Source organism: Aquarana catesbeiana, linkage group LG09, assembly GCF_042186555.1.
Source record: "Aquarana catesbeiana isolate 2022-GZ linkage group LG09, ASM4218655v1, whole genome shotgun sequence".
In the NCBI taxonomy this organism is placed as follows: domain Eukaryota; kingdom Metazoa; phylum Chordata; class Amphibia; order Anura; family Ranidae; genus Aquarana; species Aquarana catesbeiana.
The window spans coordinates 223,835,575-223,856,761 of record NC_133332.1 but is presented as its reverse complement, the minus strand read 5'-3'; the positions used below and the strand labels follow the sequence as shown (position 1 = coordinate 223,856,761).

Here is a 21,187-nt window from a genome sequence, read left to right as displayed (position 1 = left end):
TATCCTGTTCTCTGGCTCTTTGACACAATCCTAGCGCAGCCGCCAAACTGCCGTCCAATCTAATAAAGAGGCCCCCGTAATGAATTTTCGATCTTAATTTAAACAGTAATTTAAGCGGGGAAGGAAGGGGGGGTGGACAAGAAAGCCCTGTTATTTCTTCCAATTGAAATGTGTCTTTCAGTGAGAAGAAGAAGTGAGGGGGGGGGATGAGAATAGGACAGCGCTGGTCCATGGAACTCAATCTGTAGACCGCTCACACCAGTGCCTCGTCACGGGAGTAGAAGCAAGTTAATTAGCTTGATCAACGTTTGTCGCTTACGCTGTTATGCAACAGTGTCAGTCTCTCACAAGTGGCAACCGTTGTCGATACACAAAGCGGCCAGTTGATGATATCACGTTTCAGGTTGTGGTTTTATTTGATAAGACAAATTAACATAGGATTCTAGACCTCTGCTCTCCAAGTGACAGTTTTAACCAAGCGATAGTTGCATACATATGCATTCTTGTTCTACCCAAATGTGCATGTTTGCATAAAAAAGGGAAGAGGGGCAGACATGTCCAGGGCCTTCCTTATCTTAGGGAAAACACCTGTTATCTGCTTAAAGAAATTACAGTTCAGCTGATTGACTTGTATACATGAGCGCAAGTATTTTATTGTCTGTGTCATGCTAAAGGACCACGGACAGCAGCGTCTGTCAAGGCTGGCACTATAGGCCTTGGTTAGTTCATGGATTTTAGGGGTCTCCTGCAATGGAGCAAAAGATAAACCTGGGTATGATTGTTCTGATTGACGGCTGTTTTTAGTCGCAATAAGGGTGACATTTTTGAACACATGAACATGGTACCACTAAATTTCCCACCCAAGAGTTGGTGTGAAAAAACATGGAAAATTAAATGATCACACTTGAAAATCTAATTATTGCATCTGAAAATGCAAAGCGAAAGTTGGCCATAGTTGGATCGAAATTTGGCTGGTTCAGCAAGGACCGGATGGATTTAGATCCATCCATGGCCCTTCCTGCGTGACAAAAATTGATCTAATTCTTGACTTCTGTTGAATGGAAAAGTTGGAAAATTTTCATTCAATCAATGGCTGCATTCACCCCCCCGGCCACATTCCCCTGGTAAACCTCACATGTCCCAGGAGACTGCAGGACCATTCAGAAAGCACAACGAGTCATGCATGCACAATAGGGAGCTGGCTGTGGAACACCAGGAAGTCATGGTGGGGGGTTAGACCCCGTACACACTATACAGCTTTTGTTGTCTGATTTCCTTTAGATTTACCAAAACCATGTAGTGCAAGGGCCTGCCTGATTACATACAAATTGAAACTCTTAAGGTTTGACCTCATATTATATGGTTTTGGTAAATCTGAAGGAAAAAAAAATCTACAGAAAATTGTATAGTGTGTATAGGGCCTCATTTACTAAAGCTAAGAAAATGCAAAATCTGGTGCAACTCTGCACAGAAACCAATTATCCTCCAGGTTTTATTGCCAAAGCTTACTTGAACAAGCTCAGGTTAGAAGCTGATTGGCTACCATGCACAGCTGCACCAATTCTTAGTGTTTTAGTAAATCTCCCCCAGTCTGCTTCCCACATACAACATGGTGGTGCCTGAAGACCAGTGAAGCCTGAGTGAGGACAGCTTAGGATTCTGGGGGTGGTAAGTGGCTGTTTATTTAAAGCTACAGCTGCTGACTTTACATTTTTAGTAAAAGACCGAAGTTCCTCCTTAAAGTGGTTGTAAAGCATCAATCCAGAGATGTGCAGACAGAGCAGTGGCTCTCACTGGTCTCTTCCTCTTCATTGGCTGAAACAGCAATCAATGCCAGTGAGCCAATGAGGAGAGAGCGGTGGTGGGTCCAAGCCGTGCTCCCATATGTGAATGGACACACAGAGTAGTGGCTTGGGAGTCCCCATAGCAAGCTTCTTGCTATGGGGGCGCTCAGCAGGAGGGAGGGGCAAGGAGCAGCGATGGGGAACCCGAGAAGAGGAGGATCGGGCTGCACTGTGCAAAATGACTGCACAGAGCAGGTAAGTAATAACATGTTTGTGATTTAAATTTAAAAAAAGTCTGCCTTTAATATCACTTCACTTTACCTCTCCCTGCTCTCACACATAAGTGTGTCAAAAGGCTGATGTTTGTTTTTTACCTTAATCCATTCTCTGCATTCAGGTAAAAAACCTTCGGAATGCAGCTCCCGCTCTGCCCCCCCTTATATGTATCTGAGCCCGATCTTAATCCAGCACTGTGCACATGAGCAGCAGCTCTCTCCACTCCCTTTCTTTTCATAGGCTCAGAGACTGTAGCAGGAGCCAATGTCAATCACAGCCAGTGAAGTAGAGGTGGGGCTGAGGTGCGATCTATATGTCAATCGACATACACTGCACTGCTCAGGAGCAAGCTCGCACGTATACCCCCATAGCAAGCGGCTTGTTATGATGGGTACTTGGAGGTGGTGGGGACCAGGAGCGTCGACGGGGGACCAGATAAGAGGAGGATCAGGGTAAGTATGACAAGTTCGTTATTTTAAAAAAATAAATATGGGTTTATAATCACTTTAATCTGTGTACCCACTGGATGGATTTTCAGTGACACTGTTATGAGGCAGGCTCCAGACTCCAACTTTTAACAGCTTGGTTAGTGTCTTCACTTTATACTTAGGACAGGTGAACAAGCAGGAGGGAATACAGTTGGTAATGAGACGAAGATGGAACCCAAAACTGGTTCCAGAAATTAATTTCAGGGGGTAAGGGGGTTTAGAACAGGGACAGGCCTGTGGACCAGTGGACCTTAAGTGGTCATCTGACGTTAGGTCTACTTTAAGGTTAAAGAGCAGGGTTGACTGCTCCTAGACATATGAAGTGCAGCTACAAGCTGTGGATCAGAGTATTAATGTCCTGGCAAAAACTCTCCTCCTTCACCTTTATAAAAAGGCCTACAAAAACTGCTGACCAGTAGCAACCTTTACACTCCTGCCAACCAGTTATCCAACACAAATCATGAATCATCTGCAAGGCCACTTTTTCTTAAAGTTTTCCAATTTTTTCCAAAGTGGAGTGGTCTGGTCTTGGAAATCATGCGGGGGAAAAAAATGGGTTAAAGAAATAAGGGTTAGGCAGTGCTGGAAAATTACCATGATGCTCCAGGAGGAAGTATCCTCACAGCCGCTTCAAAGAGCTGATCCACAAGGGTGTAAGTGAAGTATCCATTGCCATCAGAAAGTCTGAAAGAAGCACAGGGACTGAAAGCCTCTGAGGTAGAGCTGCCCTTTAGGTTTTCTGAAGCTTCTCTGCAGAGTTCTACGATGTGGAGTCAGAACTTGACAGGAAGGGAAGATTTGATGCCCAGCCATGCACACAAAGGGTTAATACAGCTAGCTTCAGGGAGAGGAGGCGATGGTAATTTTGGAGGTTTTTCGAGCCCTCCTGGTGAGGAACGGAATTGAACTTAATAGAAAATAACAGCGGCTTAATTGATGCCATATGTTTCAATAACGCCAACAAGTAACTTCACCTGCCAAAGGGCTGGGGGGGAGGGGGGGGTTCGGTTGTTTCAGAATTAATATCCAAAGACCCTTTTGTGTTGATGTGACTAAGCTAGGAGTGCAGCGTTCCGAATGAACTCTGCAGGGTTTAATACAGCTATGGGGGGGTGGGAGCTGTGCGAGTTTAATATAGCAGTACAGTACAAATTCTATTACACAAGCACGGATGCACCACTATGAGCAGCAGTGCTGTGACGGTATCACAGAACAAGCCTTTCAATGGCAATTTTCTGCCAATGAACAACGAACCCTAGATCCTTACCCCATCGGGCCTTAAACAGCACCTTACATGTTTGTATGTAATATAAAAAAGGAATAAAGTGACAGAGAAGGTGCCACATCACATACAGCAGAGTGAATCCTAGCACCATTAAAGGAATCATCCACCTCGCATGTGTTAAAAAATTAATATATTGTTATAAGAAAACACGCATTCAATGAAAGGGGTTTACACACATTTTGTATACTTTGCGCACCAAGGCATTTAAAGTCATTTGTCAGTTTTGTACTCATGACATTTTAAACACATTTTCACCACATTTTCTCACCATGACCTTTCACAGACCAGTTCCAATGAAAGCAACAATTTTTTTTATTTTTTTGTTAGTCTGTGTCTTGTGAAATGCAGGAACATGCATGAAAAGGAGGCAGCAGGAATAAGCCAAACACAAATATGTGATGGAGTCGAAAATTGGATGCCTGGAGTGTAATAGAACATAAACAAGGGAAAGCAATGAATGTAGAATGATAACCAAAATGGTCCATAGTAATGAAAGCCTCCCCGTCAACTGGTGTCACTGGCAGAGATTTCCTAAAACTAAACTGGAGAGTGCAAAATCTGGTGCAGTTGTACATGGTAGCCAATCAGCTTCTAACGTCAGCTTTTTCAATTAAGCCTTGACAATAAAAATTTAAAGGGTTTGTTAACCCATCTATATAAGACCATGCCAGCCTCTCTATTAGAGGCTGGCATAGCACACTCTGTCAGTAGTTTTCAAAGCAAGTGTTCTAAATCCCTAATTTGAGCTGTCTTCAGGCCGGTCACATTACTCACGGCCGCTTTACAGCTCCGATAGATTGCTTCTGCAGGAGAGGCCATGATCTCCTTCTGACGTCAGCCGGGGAGATCACATGGCTGCTAGTCTCCTGCGCAGAAGCTCTGTATCGTAGCTGTAAAGCAGCCGCGAGTCACATAACCGGCCTGAAGACAGCTGAAATTTGGTATTTAGAATGCTCCTTTTTGAAAAGTACTGACATAGTATGCTATGCCAACCTCTAATAGGCTGGCAGTGACAATTTTAGGTTTTTAGTTTGCAAGAATAGCGGCGTGGGGGCGGGGCTGGGCCAGAGACAGACACAGAGGGAGATGACAGGCAGGAAGGTGGGGGTGAGGGGGGAGAGCAGAGAGGACAGATACGTATGATGCAGGGACATACTCTGACCACGGTGATCAGGGCAGAGCAGCCCTGATTTTCGTGGTCAGCGTAGAGATAGTATACAGGAAGTGCCAGGTTCAGGGGTTTTTTTTTTACAGTTTAGAGTGGGGCAAGCACTGTGCTGTGTAATCTGCTTTAAGGGACCAGGATCTGTATATTTTTATTTTTTGGGTTAACAAATGCTTTAGGAGATTTCGAGCCCTTATACAAAGGAACGGAAGATTGCTGGATATATATTCCTAAGGTGAAGGCACCGTTGGACCCGATTGTGGGAGGTGATATGGTGATCGGTGGAGGGCACTGTAGTGTGCACAGCCTTAATTATTATTTAAATTGTCACTATTCGAAACCTAGACACTTGCACTAAGAAGAGAGCACATATTGATTGGAATTGATGAATCACCATATCAAGCTCATCAACTGCTATTAATTTATGGACTTATGTTTATTCATTTTGTATAGCAAACCGTGATTTTTTATGGGATAGTGTAGATTGGTTATTGGCTTACACTGATTAATTTATTCACCATTTGGAACCCAACAGGGAGAAGTGAGGTAGCGCTTTACAATATTTTTGTTATCTTGTTTATCTATGTGGGAACACATTCTGTGTTGGGCAGCACCTCCTTCACTTTTACACGTGTTCACACTATAATACACATAGTAGAGCAGAAGTTACCCATATTTATTTCAAAACCTAAAAGCTGATTGGTTAACTATACAATGCAAAGCTGCATCAGTTTTTTCACACTCCAGTTTTAGTAAATATCCCCACTGCACCAGGGTGCTACAGCAGCTTCTGCCCAAACTATATAAATCCTGTATAATAATAATACTTCTCCATACAGTTTGCCCAGCTTGCCCATTCTTGTCCACCTGGTGGTCACAGGTGGTTTAGAGGACACAACGCATGCAACTGCAAAACGGTTTCAGGAGTCAGGTGTCTTTCATAGGTGGGCTGGCTCTTCAAGTTGTTCCTTTGTTTACTACAGTCCACACCATGGAAATGGTGGCTTATTATAACAATCGTATTCACATCTATTGCCATTTTTTCCCAATGTATGCCTGGGAACTTTGACATAAATATGATATATTGGTCACCACTGTTTCATGTGTGGTGGAATGTAACGGTTATCAGACTATTCTCAGTAAGCTTGTGGTTCCCACCAAATCTGAGGGCGCTGAAGATTTTGTATACTGGGAATAAACCAAAGCAGCAAATTTGCTTTAACAAATAGTCTCTGGAGGTTTTTGGTGTGATGTATACAGTGAGAATAATCAGTAAAACCAGAATCTGAAATTCTCCTCACCTCTAAAGCTAACTCCTGTCTTTCACTTATAAGCTTAACTCTCAATTTGAAATGTAATCCCATGCCTAACCATTATCATACCAAAACTCATTATAACATTATTTAGTAATTATAATAGGGAGGAGCAAGAGGAGACTATGCAAATACAGACTTTAACAAAGTTAGTATTTGCACAGAAATACTGGGTGCTCAAACCACCAAATGAGGCAAGTTGGGCTGTCAGCCAAGTGGCCTTATGGTGTCTGATATATACAGGCATACCCCACTTTTAAGTACACAATGGGGTTTATTTACTAAAGCTGGAAAGTGCAAAATCAGGCTCACTTTTGCATATAAACCAATGAGCTTCTAACCCCAGCTTGTTCAATTAAGCTTTGGTAATAAAACCTGGAAGCTGATTGGTTTCTATGCAGAAATGAGCCTGATTTAGCACTTTCCAGCTTTAGTAAATAAACCCCATTGTGTACTTAAAAGTGGGGTATGCCTGTAATTACACCTTAATAATATATTCACCCTCTACGTGCTTTCCCATGTGAGGCAAGATCAGTGTATTCTAAGAAAGTGGCAAGGTAGAAATTGATTTACACCCAACTTTCTGTCCAGTATTCCCACCATTGGACAACACAAGCAGTTCCTCATAAGCGTTCTTCAGCTTACAATGGTTGATCCAGAAAGCTGCCCTTCCTATCATTAGATATTCAAACAAATATCTCTAGTTATCTATGCATATGGGAAAAGTTACATCAATATTTGCATAAATAGTATTCACTGTTCTGGATGTTCTAACACAAGAGTAAATATTATTGGTTGTCACACCCAAAGTTTGCTTGAGGGCTGAAGGCTGAGTGCAGGAAAGGTAATAGACAGGGAAAGTCTTATGGGTATTAGTGCCAGGATCAGCATGTGCCGTATTTGCAGTACAGAGCTCCTAGTACCATAGACACTATAGATGTCCAGGGCTTCTATATCCATCTATCTATAGCTATATCCCAGCTGGCTGAAGAATACAGTCAGTCACAACTGGTACTTTTTAGCTTGGAGTAAATTATGTGGTTGCTCATTAGTTCCACATGAAATCCACAGATTGATCTGAAAATAGATTTGTAATTATATTCTGCCCGGGGTTTAAAGGCCATATAAAAGTTGAGCAACACCGCAGCTGCTGTAGAATAAGTTCCAGCTTGCCTGTGGGATGAAAATGTGGAACTTAAAGCAGAACTCCAGGCCAATAAAACTTTAGTCCACATTGAAATAGCTTTCTGTAATCTCACGCACACCAGAATGGGCGTGTCTGAACTGTAATGCCCCATACACACAGTCGGATTTTCCGACGGAAAATGTGTGATAGGACCTTGTTGTCGGAAATTCCGACTGTGTGTAGGCTCCATCACACATTTTCCATCGGATTTTCTGACACACAAAGTTTGAGAGCAGGATATAAAATTTTCCAACAACAAAATCCGTTGTCGGAAATTCCGATCGTGTGTACACAAATCCGACGGACAAAGTGCCACGCATGCTCAGAATAAATAAAGAGATGAAAGCTATTGGCCACTGCCCCGTTTAAAGTCCCGACGTACGTGTTTTACGTCACCACGTTTAGAACGATTGGATTTTCCGACAACTTTGTGTGACCGTGTGTATGCAAGACAAGTTTGAGCCAACATCCGTCGGAAAAAATCCTAGGATTTTATTGTCGGAATGTCCGAACAAAGTCCGACCGTGTGTACAGGGCATTAGCCAATCAGGTTTTAATGTATAGCAAACTTATATTGCTCAATCTTTCAGGCACTGGGAGCTTGAGGTGTTGAGGCAAATTAAAGGGCTAACCTTAGTTTGGTGATACTCACATATAGTCCTATTGGTTGGCCAGAGGAGTAAGAGGGGTACGGGACACTGATGGCTGTCACGCCAGCTACATAGTGCAGAATGAGTTTGGGTAAATCACAAGAGTGGCTGAACTCAATTAAATATCCTAAATTAAATATCCTAAATAACAGTCAAAAATGTTCACAGACTGCATTTCTACTGTGCAGTTAGTAGTTTGGCTGGAGTTCCACTTGATATATCCAGACTGGAGCTACGTGGCATTATAGCTGCACTCGCAATTAGCTAAATAGAGCCATCCAAAAATCGAAAAATGGGGAAAGCTGCAGACCAATGATGGTAGATCGATTAAGATGGCAAGGCAAGACCCCCCACCCCACATGTCTACTCTCCAGAAGCTGGTTGAATTGTGCATCTGTCCTATGTAATGCTCCCTGTTCTTGCCAACCACATACTATAGACCTACGGGTCTGTGATTAAATCACATATTTTTCCACCATCACTGGGGAATCACACTATGCAGAACGGTCCAAACTTTTTTTATACCAACAGACTGATTTTTGCTTCTGTACCAAACTGGGGAGAATTTCCCTTGTGGTGGAGCAGGAAGCGGTGGGAAATCTCTCCAATGGGGACACAAACAGCAAAAAAAGTTGATGGGGAAGGGTTAGAAGATCTATCGGATTATTATTGCTGTGCCGGTAACAACTACTCTCCTTATTCCTTGTCCTGCTGTCAAACAGAAACTGTGGTGACATCGCCTCTGAAGAGTAATAGACTGGGGAAAAAAACACCACTAGACAAAGGTATTTATTGCCCACGAGTCTGTCCAAAATAAATGAAAAATGTTCTGGCTGTAGTTGGGCTTTATCATTTTAGTTATCGTTACAGTCATGCCAAAGTGTTCAAAATAACACCTGTAGTGAGAAAAATGTGAAGGTAACCATTGTCAACCTCTTTCTAAAATACTAGTTGCCTGGCTGTACAGATTCAATGCATTCTAGTAATTTTAGAAAGTGATAAAAAAATATGACAAACGCTATAATTTCCTTATAACTGATATCATGTTACACACTATTATGGAAATAAAATGAAGAATCGCTCCCAAATAATGAATGAAAAATGTTAAGGGATTTCTTATATCTTTAATTTTCAGTGGGTAGCTAATATATTTACAATTTACTGAATTAAAGGGAACGTACGGTAAAAAGCGTTACGCAAACTAGCAGCTTTATCAGACAGTTATGTATCCAGAGCTTCCCTACAGCACCTACGCAAATACCAACAAAGTAATTTGTAAAGCTCATCGCCCACTCTTGTGGCGATGTTTAGGTTGGCAGATTGGTAACGTAGGCATGGTGTATTGCTGGATGTAGGTGGGGCAGATGTGCTCATTATACGCTGCCAGTAAGTGGAAGTCCTTCAGCCAAAGTGAACGCTGCCAATTAATTTGATGCACAGGTTGACTTTAGTGACTTAATTCTCAGTAAAGCCAGAATTGCAACTTGAGTGTTGTAGAGGGAAATAAAAATATTACAATATATCCTTTGTATATCGCTAATATATTTGGATAACTCTCATTAGTAAAGGTTTGGCCCAACGTATCTATAAGTGCTGCCTAAAATTAAAGCATATTTAAATTTTTGCAGTCAAATTTGAGAAACCCCCAACTATGTTTGTTCTATGTTCCTATTTACACAACATGCCTAAATATTGTTTCTAAAAAAAATAAATAAATAAATAAAAACATCTTACCTCTCTGGGTGTTTCTTGGAGCAGGTTTATACATAGAAATTTATAGACAGCTTAGAATTGTTTAAAATAGCTTACAATGTGCAACTAGAGGACAGTTGCAGATACAGATTTTTTAAGTGCATTAACATACAATATACCGCTGAAGCCTTGAGATTTGTAACCCTCTGTTAGAACAGACAGTGTGCACACCTAGTTTACAACTGATAATGAGATCTGCTATTACAGGCACGGTTAATTAAAGTATCTAAACATAACTGCCTAGCCCTGTTTTAAAGGAAAAAGAAGGAGAATTCAGGGAGGATTTTAAGCAAGTAAAAAGTAAATATAAAAGGTAAGCAAGAATTTTTAAATATTGGTTTATTAAGGATAAGTTCACCTTTTGTAACATGTGACACCCATATTCAGGGTATAACATGTTACATATGCTAATTCTGACTATCTCTGTCTTTTTAGACTGATAGCCAGAAGGGGGGCAGATTACAAATGCAGGATCAATATTCAGTCTTTCTATCTAAAAAACCAACAGAAAACAGAAGACCACATAAGGGAATCAAGACTGCTTAAGCTGGCATAAATAGCGGGTTCCTTTATTTCTTCTTTAACAACAGAGCAAAGAGAGAAACATATTCAAACTCATGATTTATTAAGATCTGTTATCTCTGAAACTGTTCCATGTTCACTCACCGGATATAGTCGTTTCGGCACAGGATCATACCGCTTTTTGTGTAACACGAAGTGCCAATTTCCCCCAGCTGAGCCTGGCAGCAGGAACACTTCAGGCACCGAGTGTGCCAATACCGATCCATGGAATATAGAAGGAACCTGTCGGCAATTTTCCCCCCACAGCCGGCGCAGGCTTTGGGAGGGGAAGTGTTACTGGTGACCGCCGTGGTGCTTTCCGATGTCCGGTTATTCACCATTCCTGATTCTGTAAGAGAACATAAAAAAAAAAGAAAGGTGAACATGATTAAATGCGGTTCCCCCAAGCCTGCGCGGCGGAGCTGCGCTGCAGTTGTAATTCTCCTGTTACAGTTTACACGGAAGCATAAGTGATTGAAAGAAGCACTTTGCTCAAGCACCAGAAAATAGCTTATTATACAGACATCCCCTGAGAGCACAGCTAATCACCCTTGTATCGGCTCCCACAACCCATTTTGAGCAACTCATACTGCCTGGAGTGGCAAAGCTCTAGCATGTAACCCATTACTATGTACTGCTCCCAACTTGCCAAGGGGCTGCAACATGATTGTATAAAAGCGTCCTAGGGTGTACAAGGGACATCAAGGGTGCTACATGGTAAACAATAACTAAGTGAAAAAACAGGATACTATTTTAATATAAGTGACTGTTAAGAATCACTAAATGACCAGCTAACATTACTTGTAATAAGAGAATCATGCAGTCCAGACACCCTGAAACATTTTGTGCTCAACACCTCTGTTTCATCATACGTAAAGGACAGTTTGTCTTAGGGTGATTTTTATATACATTTCATAGAGAACAATGGACATAAAGATATCTGCCTGACTTTGGAAGGGAGAAGGGTTGGATCCTCTGCCAGGATATTATTCCTGTATGAATATGTGTCCTCATTGGTAAGATTTTACATAATTTCTTTTCTCGGTGACAGTGTTTGCAGTGGGAGGCTGTGATGGTGAATTGTCTACAGGGACACAAAGAGAGAAAACCTGACAGAGGCTCTTACACCCCCCCCCCCCACACACACACACACACACACACACACACACACACACACTCTATCCCAAACAAAAATATGCTTTTGACTGGAGCTCCAGTTTAAAGAGTCTATACTGGAAATGAAGTGCATCGCGATTTTAAAATACAAGCAGTATATTTGAATATGCAAAAAGGTATTGTCACTCTATGTACTGTATACTGAGGCACTGGTCACTTGATCTCGCAGTGGGGAGGGTCACTGACCAATACTGGTCCTGTAACAGGGCCCAGAGGGAGCCTGATTTCCTGCATGTTTCTACTGAGAAGCTGTGTATAGAGTATAGGTTTCTTGTGGTATATGTGTCTCCCACATTTATGAAGATGGGTCTACCAATATTCTTCTTGTGCCAAGGTAGTATGAAAATTGGTCTACCAATATTCTTCCACTGACAAGGTAGCATGAGATTGGGTCTAACAATATCCTTCTTGTGTCAAGGTAGTATGAAAATTGGTCTACCAAAATTCTTCTTGTGCCAAGGTAGTATGAAAATTGGTCTACCAAAATTCTTCTTGTGCCAAGGTAGTATGTAAATTGGTCTACTAATATTCTTCTAATGCCAAGGTAGCATGAGATTGGGTCTACCAATATCCTTCTTGTGTCAGGGTAGTATAAAATTGGTCTACCAAAATTCTTTGAATGCCAAGGTAGCATGAGAATGGATCTACCAACCTCTTCTTGTGCCAAGGTAGTGTGAAAATTGGTTTACCAATATTCTTCTTGTGCCATGGTAATATGAAAATTGGTCTACCAATATTCTTCTTGTGCCAAGGTAGCATGAGAATGAGTCTACCAATATTCTTCTTGTGCCAAGGTAGTATGAAAATTGATTTATCAATATTCTTCTTTTGCCAAGGTAGTATGAAAATTAGTTTATCAATATTCTTCTTGTGCCAAAGTAGTATCAAACTTGGTCTACCAACATTCTTCTTGTGCCAAGGTAGCATGAGAATGTCTCTACCAATATTTTTTGTGTCCCAATGGGGCAAGGAGTATAGGCCCACAAGTATGGCAGATAAAGAAGTCCTAAATGCCATCAACAAAATAAATGAAAAGCCTTTAAGTATATCTGAAACCAAACATTTGTATAGCAGGAAATGGTTAAAAGCTATTTTAAGCTTTCTTTTTAGTCTGTGTCCCTCTGGAACGATTTCCCTCCACTTCCTGTCCTAGGGACACAACAGGACAGAAGAGGAAATCCTAAGATTGCAAAGTGTTTCCCCATATAGTCACCATAGGTAGCACTGCCAATAACCTTCTTTACCTGTATAAATGCTGAGGGTGATATCATACTGGATTTCTATTATATCTTTCCAATTAAAAAGGTTCACTTGAACCGCACAATCCACAGCAATCTGCCCCCACTACTTCAATCATTTTTAGTTTTAAGTGACCAAACAAAAGTTGGGGTAAACATTAATCAAATGTTCCAGTTGAAAGGAGGTTCAATCTCCACCCCAAATTTTCATTATTTGGTCACTTGAAACTGGAAATGAGCGCATCTGCAAAGGGCCATTGTGTTTTCCGTCAAAAGCTGGGGAAAGCGTCTGAGATTGCTCACTGTATGCCCAGCAATCTGGAAATGTCCCAACTATAAGGTGTCATGTAGCCCCCAATTAATACAGCATTGGTACTCAGCTATACAAACTTCAAGCCATGCACTGGACAACATCAATGGAATCAGAACAATCACATTCAATTTAGCGCAGCGTGGACAAAAAGCAGCAAATACCGAGCTAAGTCTAACTAAGATATAACGATTGTTTTTTTCAACAGTAGGAGCTGAAAATAATGATTATTACTGCAAATAAGATGTGTGCTCTTAGTGGAGTGGGCCTTTAAGTATGTAGATTGTAAAGGGGCACAGTAATAACATGAACAGCTGGCAATTATCCATCCCTTTATTGCTGCTGACCAAATAATTGCCATATGATGCTGTCCTCTAATTAGTTAGGAATCCTTTACATGAGTGATGCATTTGTGTGCCACAATTGCGCTATTCCTCATGGCGCTAAAATAATTGCGCAGTACTAGTAAAGGAAGCCTGTTATGACAAACATAACAGAGTCTGCCTTCATTAACATTCTATTGTAAAATGCCTTTTTTGGTTTCACACTGAACACAAATGGTGAAGAGGTTTTACTTTACTTGCTACATGCATGGTCCAGGTTGGTGAAAGTGTTGGAGTAAGGCAGCTGGGCAATAACCATTTTCAGGATTAGGTCAACAGTGGTAGCTGTATCTCTTTATGACAGGTTCACTTTAAAAGAAAAAATAATACTTCTATAATTTGTTTGCTTCCTCTGTACGTGGATTTAGTCTGCATTTTTGGCCTGACTGTTTTACGGGAAAACACATGTCAACAGATATAGACATAATAAAACTGAAAACCCAGCTATATGAAAAAAATTACAATTAATCACATTTTCCTTATTTCAAAGTGCTCAAATTAATATAGAATCTAGATCTAGAATATCATTGTACTTCCCAGGGCAGCCACACAGTGGCGCCAAACTTGTTCTCCCCTAATAGCATATACAGTACACATGAATTCAAAGACTTTTCTCCAGGCCTTCAGCAGTTCATCCAGGGCTAATTATCACCTAATTCCTAGTGGCTGATACCCATGTTACAGAATTACCCCCTAAAACAGCCAAGCTTAAGGTAGATTTGCAGAGTCAGGAAAGGCATTCGGCATTCAGATTGTCTCCTTTACGCCAATTAAACAGATTTGTTGGTATCCTGCATGGTAATCTTGGGCCAGATGGGATAACTTGGTAATTTAGCCATGGTGTACAGCCTGTTACCCAAGATGCTTGCTCCTGTGCAATGTCAACGAACCTTTTCCATAATCTAATGGTAAGCTTTAATATTTTCATAGTGGGCTCCAGCAGGGCAGAATGTGTTGGCTGATGGTCATCATGATACAGTAGGCAAGGGATTAAGAGCAACTGATGCCAGAAAATGTTTTAAAAAGTTTGCTCCAATCTTTCAAAATGGTGGCTCAATAAAGAATTACATTTAAAAGTTTGTAGGCGTTAGGGATCTAGACTTTAGTAGTGTATAACATGCCAATTTAGAGGTTAGATGCACCTTGGACATATGTGCTTGGACATGTGTACCCCAAATCGTTTTCTGTATGTTAAGGTACGCATAGTTCTAAAATGGTGACCTAAACACTGGACAACTGTACTACCATGCACAATATATGTCCTGTGGTCACCCCCACAAATGTTTGCCTTATCTACCAGAGAAAAGCAACTGGTCAGGAGTCCAGTCACTTTTCTCTGGTAGATTCCATCCTGATCTACTACTGGGTAGTCAGAAGTAAATCAATCTCCCATTTGACACTTATCTCTGATAAATGAAGAGTTATCCAACTTCAATTAGCTACAGCTACAATTATCTTGCTTTTCTCACATTGCTGGCAATTCTTATTTAATTTTGTTGCATATAAAGTACTAAAAACTTCTACAACATTTGACATAGACATTCACATCAATATATGCCCCCTTAAAAAATGAAAAACGTTTCCTGGGGTACGTTTTTATTTTAGGACGTGGGAGAAAGCAGGAATATCTGGAAGAAAGACACATACATAAAGAGAATTATCAGACAATTCCGAAGTTTCAATTAAACAAACAAAGCCTCAAAGCAAGCAGCTCCGCTACTGAAAACCCATAGTGCTCTGAGTATCCTCTTTCACCTATTAAATGTTTAAATTTTTTTTTATATAAATGTATTATATACACACAGACATACATATATAGACTCCAGAGACATGCTGGTAGGTTAATTGGCTCCTGTGTAAAATGGCCCTAGTATGTGTATGGATGAATGTGAGTTAGGGACGTTAGATTGTAAGCTCCTTGAGGGTAGGGACTGATGTGAATGTACAATATATATGTAAAGCGCTATGTAAATTGACAGCGCTATACAAGTTCCATGATATAAATAAAAATAAAATAAACACACCCACACAAACACATATACTAAAAAAAAGAACAAAAAAACACACTTTTATGGAGTCCAAAAATAAATAAAACTGACCCAATATCAAATAAAATTTCTTTTTTACATTATATCAGTAAATATTTTATCCCGTTCTGAACTTCTATGGCTAAACACGTTGTTGGTACTCTTTAGGATTTTCAAGCAATTGGACATAGTTAGACCTGTCCATACATTGTTCTAACAACCTATCTAGCCAAACAAAACTTTTGAAATCAGTTGGTTTATCAGTTAGCATTACACTCATCATCTTGTGTTTCTACATAATCGTCTCACCATCATCTAAACATTTGTGCTCTCAAACCTTTGGTAGGAAGTGGATTTTCCCAATTCTGCACTGTAAAAAACTGAACAGTGAGGGTACCATAACTCAACCAGAATGGAATATTGAGTGCTGCACCTGCCCCCTGACAGTTTATTATTCCTATTCTAGGTTTAGAATGTATAGTTTACTATTAGATTATCAACACAGTATTAAATAAACATAGAAATGTAGTTATAATATATAAGCATATGCAAAAAAGAAAGTATATAGCACAATTTTCTTTAAAAGAACATGTTCTGTAATGTTCTTTTTTTTTTTTTACTATTAACATTCCCCAATATCAGGAAACAAAAACATACTAAATGTGGCCAGTGTTTAGCCTCGAGAGGTTGGCACACCCACACACATTAAAAATATTAGCGGTCTGGACATATTCTACAGTATTGGGGACAACCAAGCACAGCACGCTTGGAATATCTGCCATTAGAAGACTGATTGGTCTGGCTGAAATTTTTGGCCAGTACCCTATTCTCCTTCCTCTGCTTCACAACACACTGTGCACAAATTAGCTGTATGTTTGCGTCTGCCCAGAAAAACTGACCAACCTCCAATTTTGATTAAAAAAAAAAATATACAGAGGATAGTAAGTCCTCGTAAAAATGACAGAGCATCTGTACTCTCCATAAATAGCCTGATTTGGGTGACCGTCTTATGACACGTATGCAGATTTAAAAAAAAAAAAAAAAAAAAAAACAGAACATTCCTTTTTTATGGACAAACTGGAGTGATCAATCTTAGGCAAATAATTTTAACATGCTAGAGGATATTATACTTATTTTTTTATTTTTTTTACTGTAATATTTGACTGGCCAAGCTATGCTTGAATTGTTGCACTGCGGAGGAAATTCTAGCAGTGTAAGATCCGTTGAAATGGTCATACATGTTACAATCAGATGATTAATCTAAAGAAGATTGTACAAACAGCTGACATAGGTAAGAGCCTACGAGTTATAAACCAAATGCTAGATAGTTGTTGACAAAGCTATCATACAAATTCACACAGTTAGATTGTAACACATGTGGCCAACTTCAGGCTGCTCACCAACCAACTGATCATCAGTCCAATGGTTATAGGTACTTAAAATGGAGAAATAGCTATTCCGTAGGGCCTCAGTGCGCCTGACAGCTGTTGTAGGCTATGATATTTTATACATACAGTATAGGACTTATTATACAACTTTGCTCTTCTTACCAAGTCCTGCAATTTCCAGAAGCCATGGTAAATGCCTTTATTGGTTTAAATCAACCATAATAATTGTACATGTGTTATATAGGGTTAACCTGGGACATTCTGCTAGAAGAGAAAATTGTTTTGCCTTGTGTGCCCAACAGCTGGAGACACACAGGTTGCCCCAGTATCCTCATTAAATAGCCAGCACCCAATAAATACAATGGGGCATTGCGGTCAGCTCTATGCCATATGTTGCAGAAGTTTGGTGCAAGATTCTGCTTACATCTATTACCTAAAGAATATACTGGGTTGAGATTTACTAAAACTGGTGCACAGAGAAGCTCTGCAAAATAACCAATCAGCTTTTAGGTTGTATTGTCAAAGCTTAATTGAACAAGCTAAAGTTAGAAGGTGATTGGTTACTATGCACAGCTGCACCAGATTCTGAGTGTTCCAGTTTTAGTAAATCACCCTCAAAGCTTTGTATTTTAGAAAGACCATTGGGACCTTCTTATACATATCTACAGATCTATAATTATTTCTGCATTAAAAATAAAAATTAATAGGTCATTGAGAATTGTTCTATATTAGCTCCAAAATGGTTAATGCATGCTTATTGCTTGTTAGCTAGGTAGGGATGCAAATTTACAAACTCACAACAGCAAAAGGCATATTCAGTAAGGTAGTCAGTGATGTACAAAAGGAAGTAAGAACAGCAACCAGACTGGATTTTTGGTTGTCAGTGCTGATTGGCTGCCAAGGGGTTCTAGTAAGAAACTGTGCCTTATACTGGGCACTAAACAGTGTACTTTATAGGGATCTATCCAGCATTCTGTATTTTTGGACAAAAAGCACAGAAAAGATAAGACTTTTTATTTTTATAAAGATTATTTCTAATCTCATCGAGTGCAGACTGGAAGGCTATGTTGCTTTTATGTCAAAGGGTCCTCCAGCTTCATGGAGTACCGGGTTACACTCACCATTGAAATGCCGAATTCCTTGCAGTTACCCCAAGGGGCCTGTGGCAAACTCCCCTCTTTGCCCCTATTGAAGCACCCAGGTCTTGTACAGATATAGATCACCTTTTAGCATAATCATCCTTTGTATGGCTGGCTTCTAGAAAAACTGCGTTCTGTTTCCAGTACTGGGCACCTCTCACTGGCCAACTCAAGGCCGGCATGCCAAGAGTTAAACACTTAGGGATTTCGGTACAATTGCCCCATTATCTCCTTGTTTCTCAGCCTGCGTGAAACAGTTGCAGCTGCTTGTGAAACACAAGAAGGGATGTATAGATTCCCATTTCTGGCAAGAGAAGCCAGGCTCTTCTCTCAGTTCCCTCAATCTCTCAAAATAATTACAAGCTTTAGGCACAGCAGTGAGCATGTTTACAGCGTCGGCGCTGCGGCCACTTTATCGCTCAAGTTGGTTGAAAAAGGGTCGGGATGACCAGAAAATGTGTCAGCTTTTCCACAAACCCCATAATGTTTCTAAATTTATTCTTTTTCTTTTTTTTACTGTATATAATAAGCCATCAACGTCAACATTTTATATTCATGTCACCATCGCCGCACCAGCAAACGCAGCAACTTGCCATTAGCAAAAGCATGTTAATATTTTTAATTTATCTAGGTAAAAAATAAATAGTTGCTTGGATAATCCTCAGCATCCTGGAAAATGATTGCAATCAACATTAATCCTATTTGCTTCATGCGCACGCTCATAGTAACTGTATGCGCCGACTGCAGGATTATTGCTAGCTATGACTATTTGCTAGATAGACGGGTGCAATTGTCTAGCAATTTCACTACTTTCAAGCAGTTTTTCATAGCTGAAACCGTAGAATGGATCAAGTCAATGCACTGACAACAGTTTATATATTGGTAGGTTGTCTAGATCTGTTCAGTCATTTTTGTAACTGAAAACTGATTAAAATTGCTAACAATATGCAATGGCCAGTGGAAGAGATTCACACACCAATGGCAGCCATCAGACAACCGCTGGACTGCGCATGGCGATCAATTTTGTTTTCAGACATTTTGGAGCATCTTTTGTAAGTGAGCGCCAAACATTTCTTTTCTTAAGAAAAAAAGGCTAAGGGCACCACTGGTCAAGCGCATGTTTCACTACCCCATCACTTCCAATAGAAACCTATGCCCAACACTAGCCAACCCAAGAAGCATATTTAATCAGGTAGTGTCATGAGCCAAGCTGAGTGCTAACCAAATTCAACCAAATTTCAATTCTCATTAGACAAGACAATATAAAAAAAAAAAAAAAAATCGATCACTATATTTTTAGACATCGCTCCTTTTCTTTACACTGATACTAATAAAGTATTTACTGTTTTACGGATTCTTTGCTAGAAAACAGAATGGAATTTACTAACAATACAACATGCATCATTACACTGACTTAAGTGTTTACTACTGATCCTTTGATCGAAAGCAGAGTGCAATTTACTAACAATACAACATGCATCTCCATATCTATTGGAACCATCAGCCTGCATTCACACCCTGCTCCGTCTAGGCTTTGGGGGGGGCTCTATGACAAAGTTAGGACAAAACCCTTAAATGAATTTTGTGAGTGCAAAGACAAGGGGAAGCCCCCGACCGGCACCACAATTCGCATTTACAAGTCTATTTTATTTTCACAGTTACGTATGCAACGCTATAAAAAAAAAAAAAAAAAAAAAAAAAAGATATATATCTCTATCTATCTATCTATCCATATAAATAATAATAATAATTTTATATAAATATATACATACACACACAAACTTTTTTTTTTTTTAAAGCCATATATATATATATATATATATATATATATATATACACACACACGCACACACATACCATCTAGGTCTAAATATAGAGTAAACATGACCTGACAACTTTATGTATTTTATGTTGTCACCCCATACTTTCCATTAGCAGTATACACAACCATACACACAATAAACACAAGCACATTGTAATGCAGTCCCTATACAGATCTAGTGTGTAAGCATACAAAGTCAGCAGAGCAACTCTTGAATATTTCATTAAAAAAAAAAAAAAGTGAAAAGTGTCTTGGCTGAATGCACACAGCTATTGCAGTAATGCTGGATGACCTTTACCTGGGAGCTGATCCTGATCTTTCACAAAGTGTCAGTAAGATCCACTAGATCCACAGGCTTTTTGCACTGACAAGAGTCCAAGCACACAGACAGGCTCCTAATCTCCAGCAGCACAAGACCTCTCTCCTACAAGGGAACATCCACTGAGTGCAGCTGCCTGCTATTCCTCTGTCTATATAACCAGCCTGTGACATCAGCAGCAGCCCCAGCGAGCTGCCAATCCAGCTGCAGAGGGGTGTGGCCAGTGTCAGAAAGATAGATGGACATTTAAATAGTTAAAGGGCCTCTTTCCTGCCCTCATCAGGCTTCTTGTGTAATATTTCTAGAGCAATCACCCTGTGCTTCTTCTTTTTCTTCATCCTCCTCTTCCTCTTCATCATTTCTATTATCATAATAATAATTATATTGTCACACGAAATGAATGAGCACCATCACTGCCAGCTGACTATAACACTCCCTATTACACAATCATTACTTGTAATATTGTAGGGTATTATATTATTTTTTTTACTATGTGCACATTAGTATTCATAGAATCCTGGGTGTCTGTTATGAATGCATTATTAGTATTATGAGTATAGGAGCTAAAAAGGATTGCGCCTTAAATATTGCTAATGAGAATTTTCTGGTATTATCATTAACACATGCTAAGAACAATTTACAACACTATCAGCCCTGTGGTGCTATATCATTTTTATACAAATTATATTTCTTTTTTTAAGGATTTTCTAATAAATCCATTAATTTGTTAATCAGTACAAGAATACTTAAGATAATATTGTTTTAAGGACGGGAAAGGTAGTAAATGAGTTTGTGATATCATATAACATTTTATTGGTGTTTTTATTAAAATTTTCTGTAGATTATTGTATTCTTTTTTTTCTTATGGTTTACAATATAATGCATTCACTGGAAATAAAATAATACTTACAGTAAATATAAATGT

General features: G+C 39.7%; 1 protein-coding gene across 1 annotated transcript in view; it reads right to left on the bottom strand.

Moving 5' to 3' along the window:
• Positions 1 to 20,422, bottom strand: part of LOC141108323 (LIM domain transcription factor LMO4-A) — a 35,891-nt gene extending 15,469 nt beyond the window's left edge. The window contains exons 1-2 of the mRNA XM_073599829.1: positions 20,242 to 20,422; positions 10,566 to 10,809 (exon numbers count right to left, since the gene is read on the bottom strand). Coding sequence (XP_073455930.1) covers positions 10,566 to 10,801 — 236 coding nt within the window. The 5' untranslated portion in view covers positions 10,802 to 10,809; positions 20,242 to 20,422. The remainder of the gene's footprint in view (positions 1 to 10,565; positions 10,810 to 20,241) is intronic.
• Positions 20,423 to 21,187: the final 765 nt, after the last annotated feature.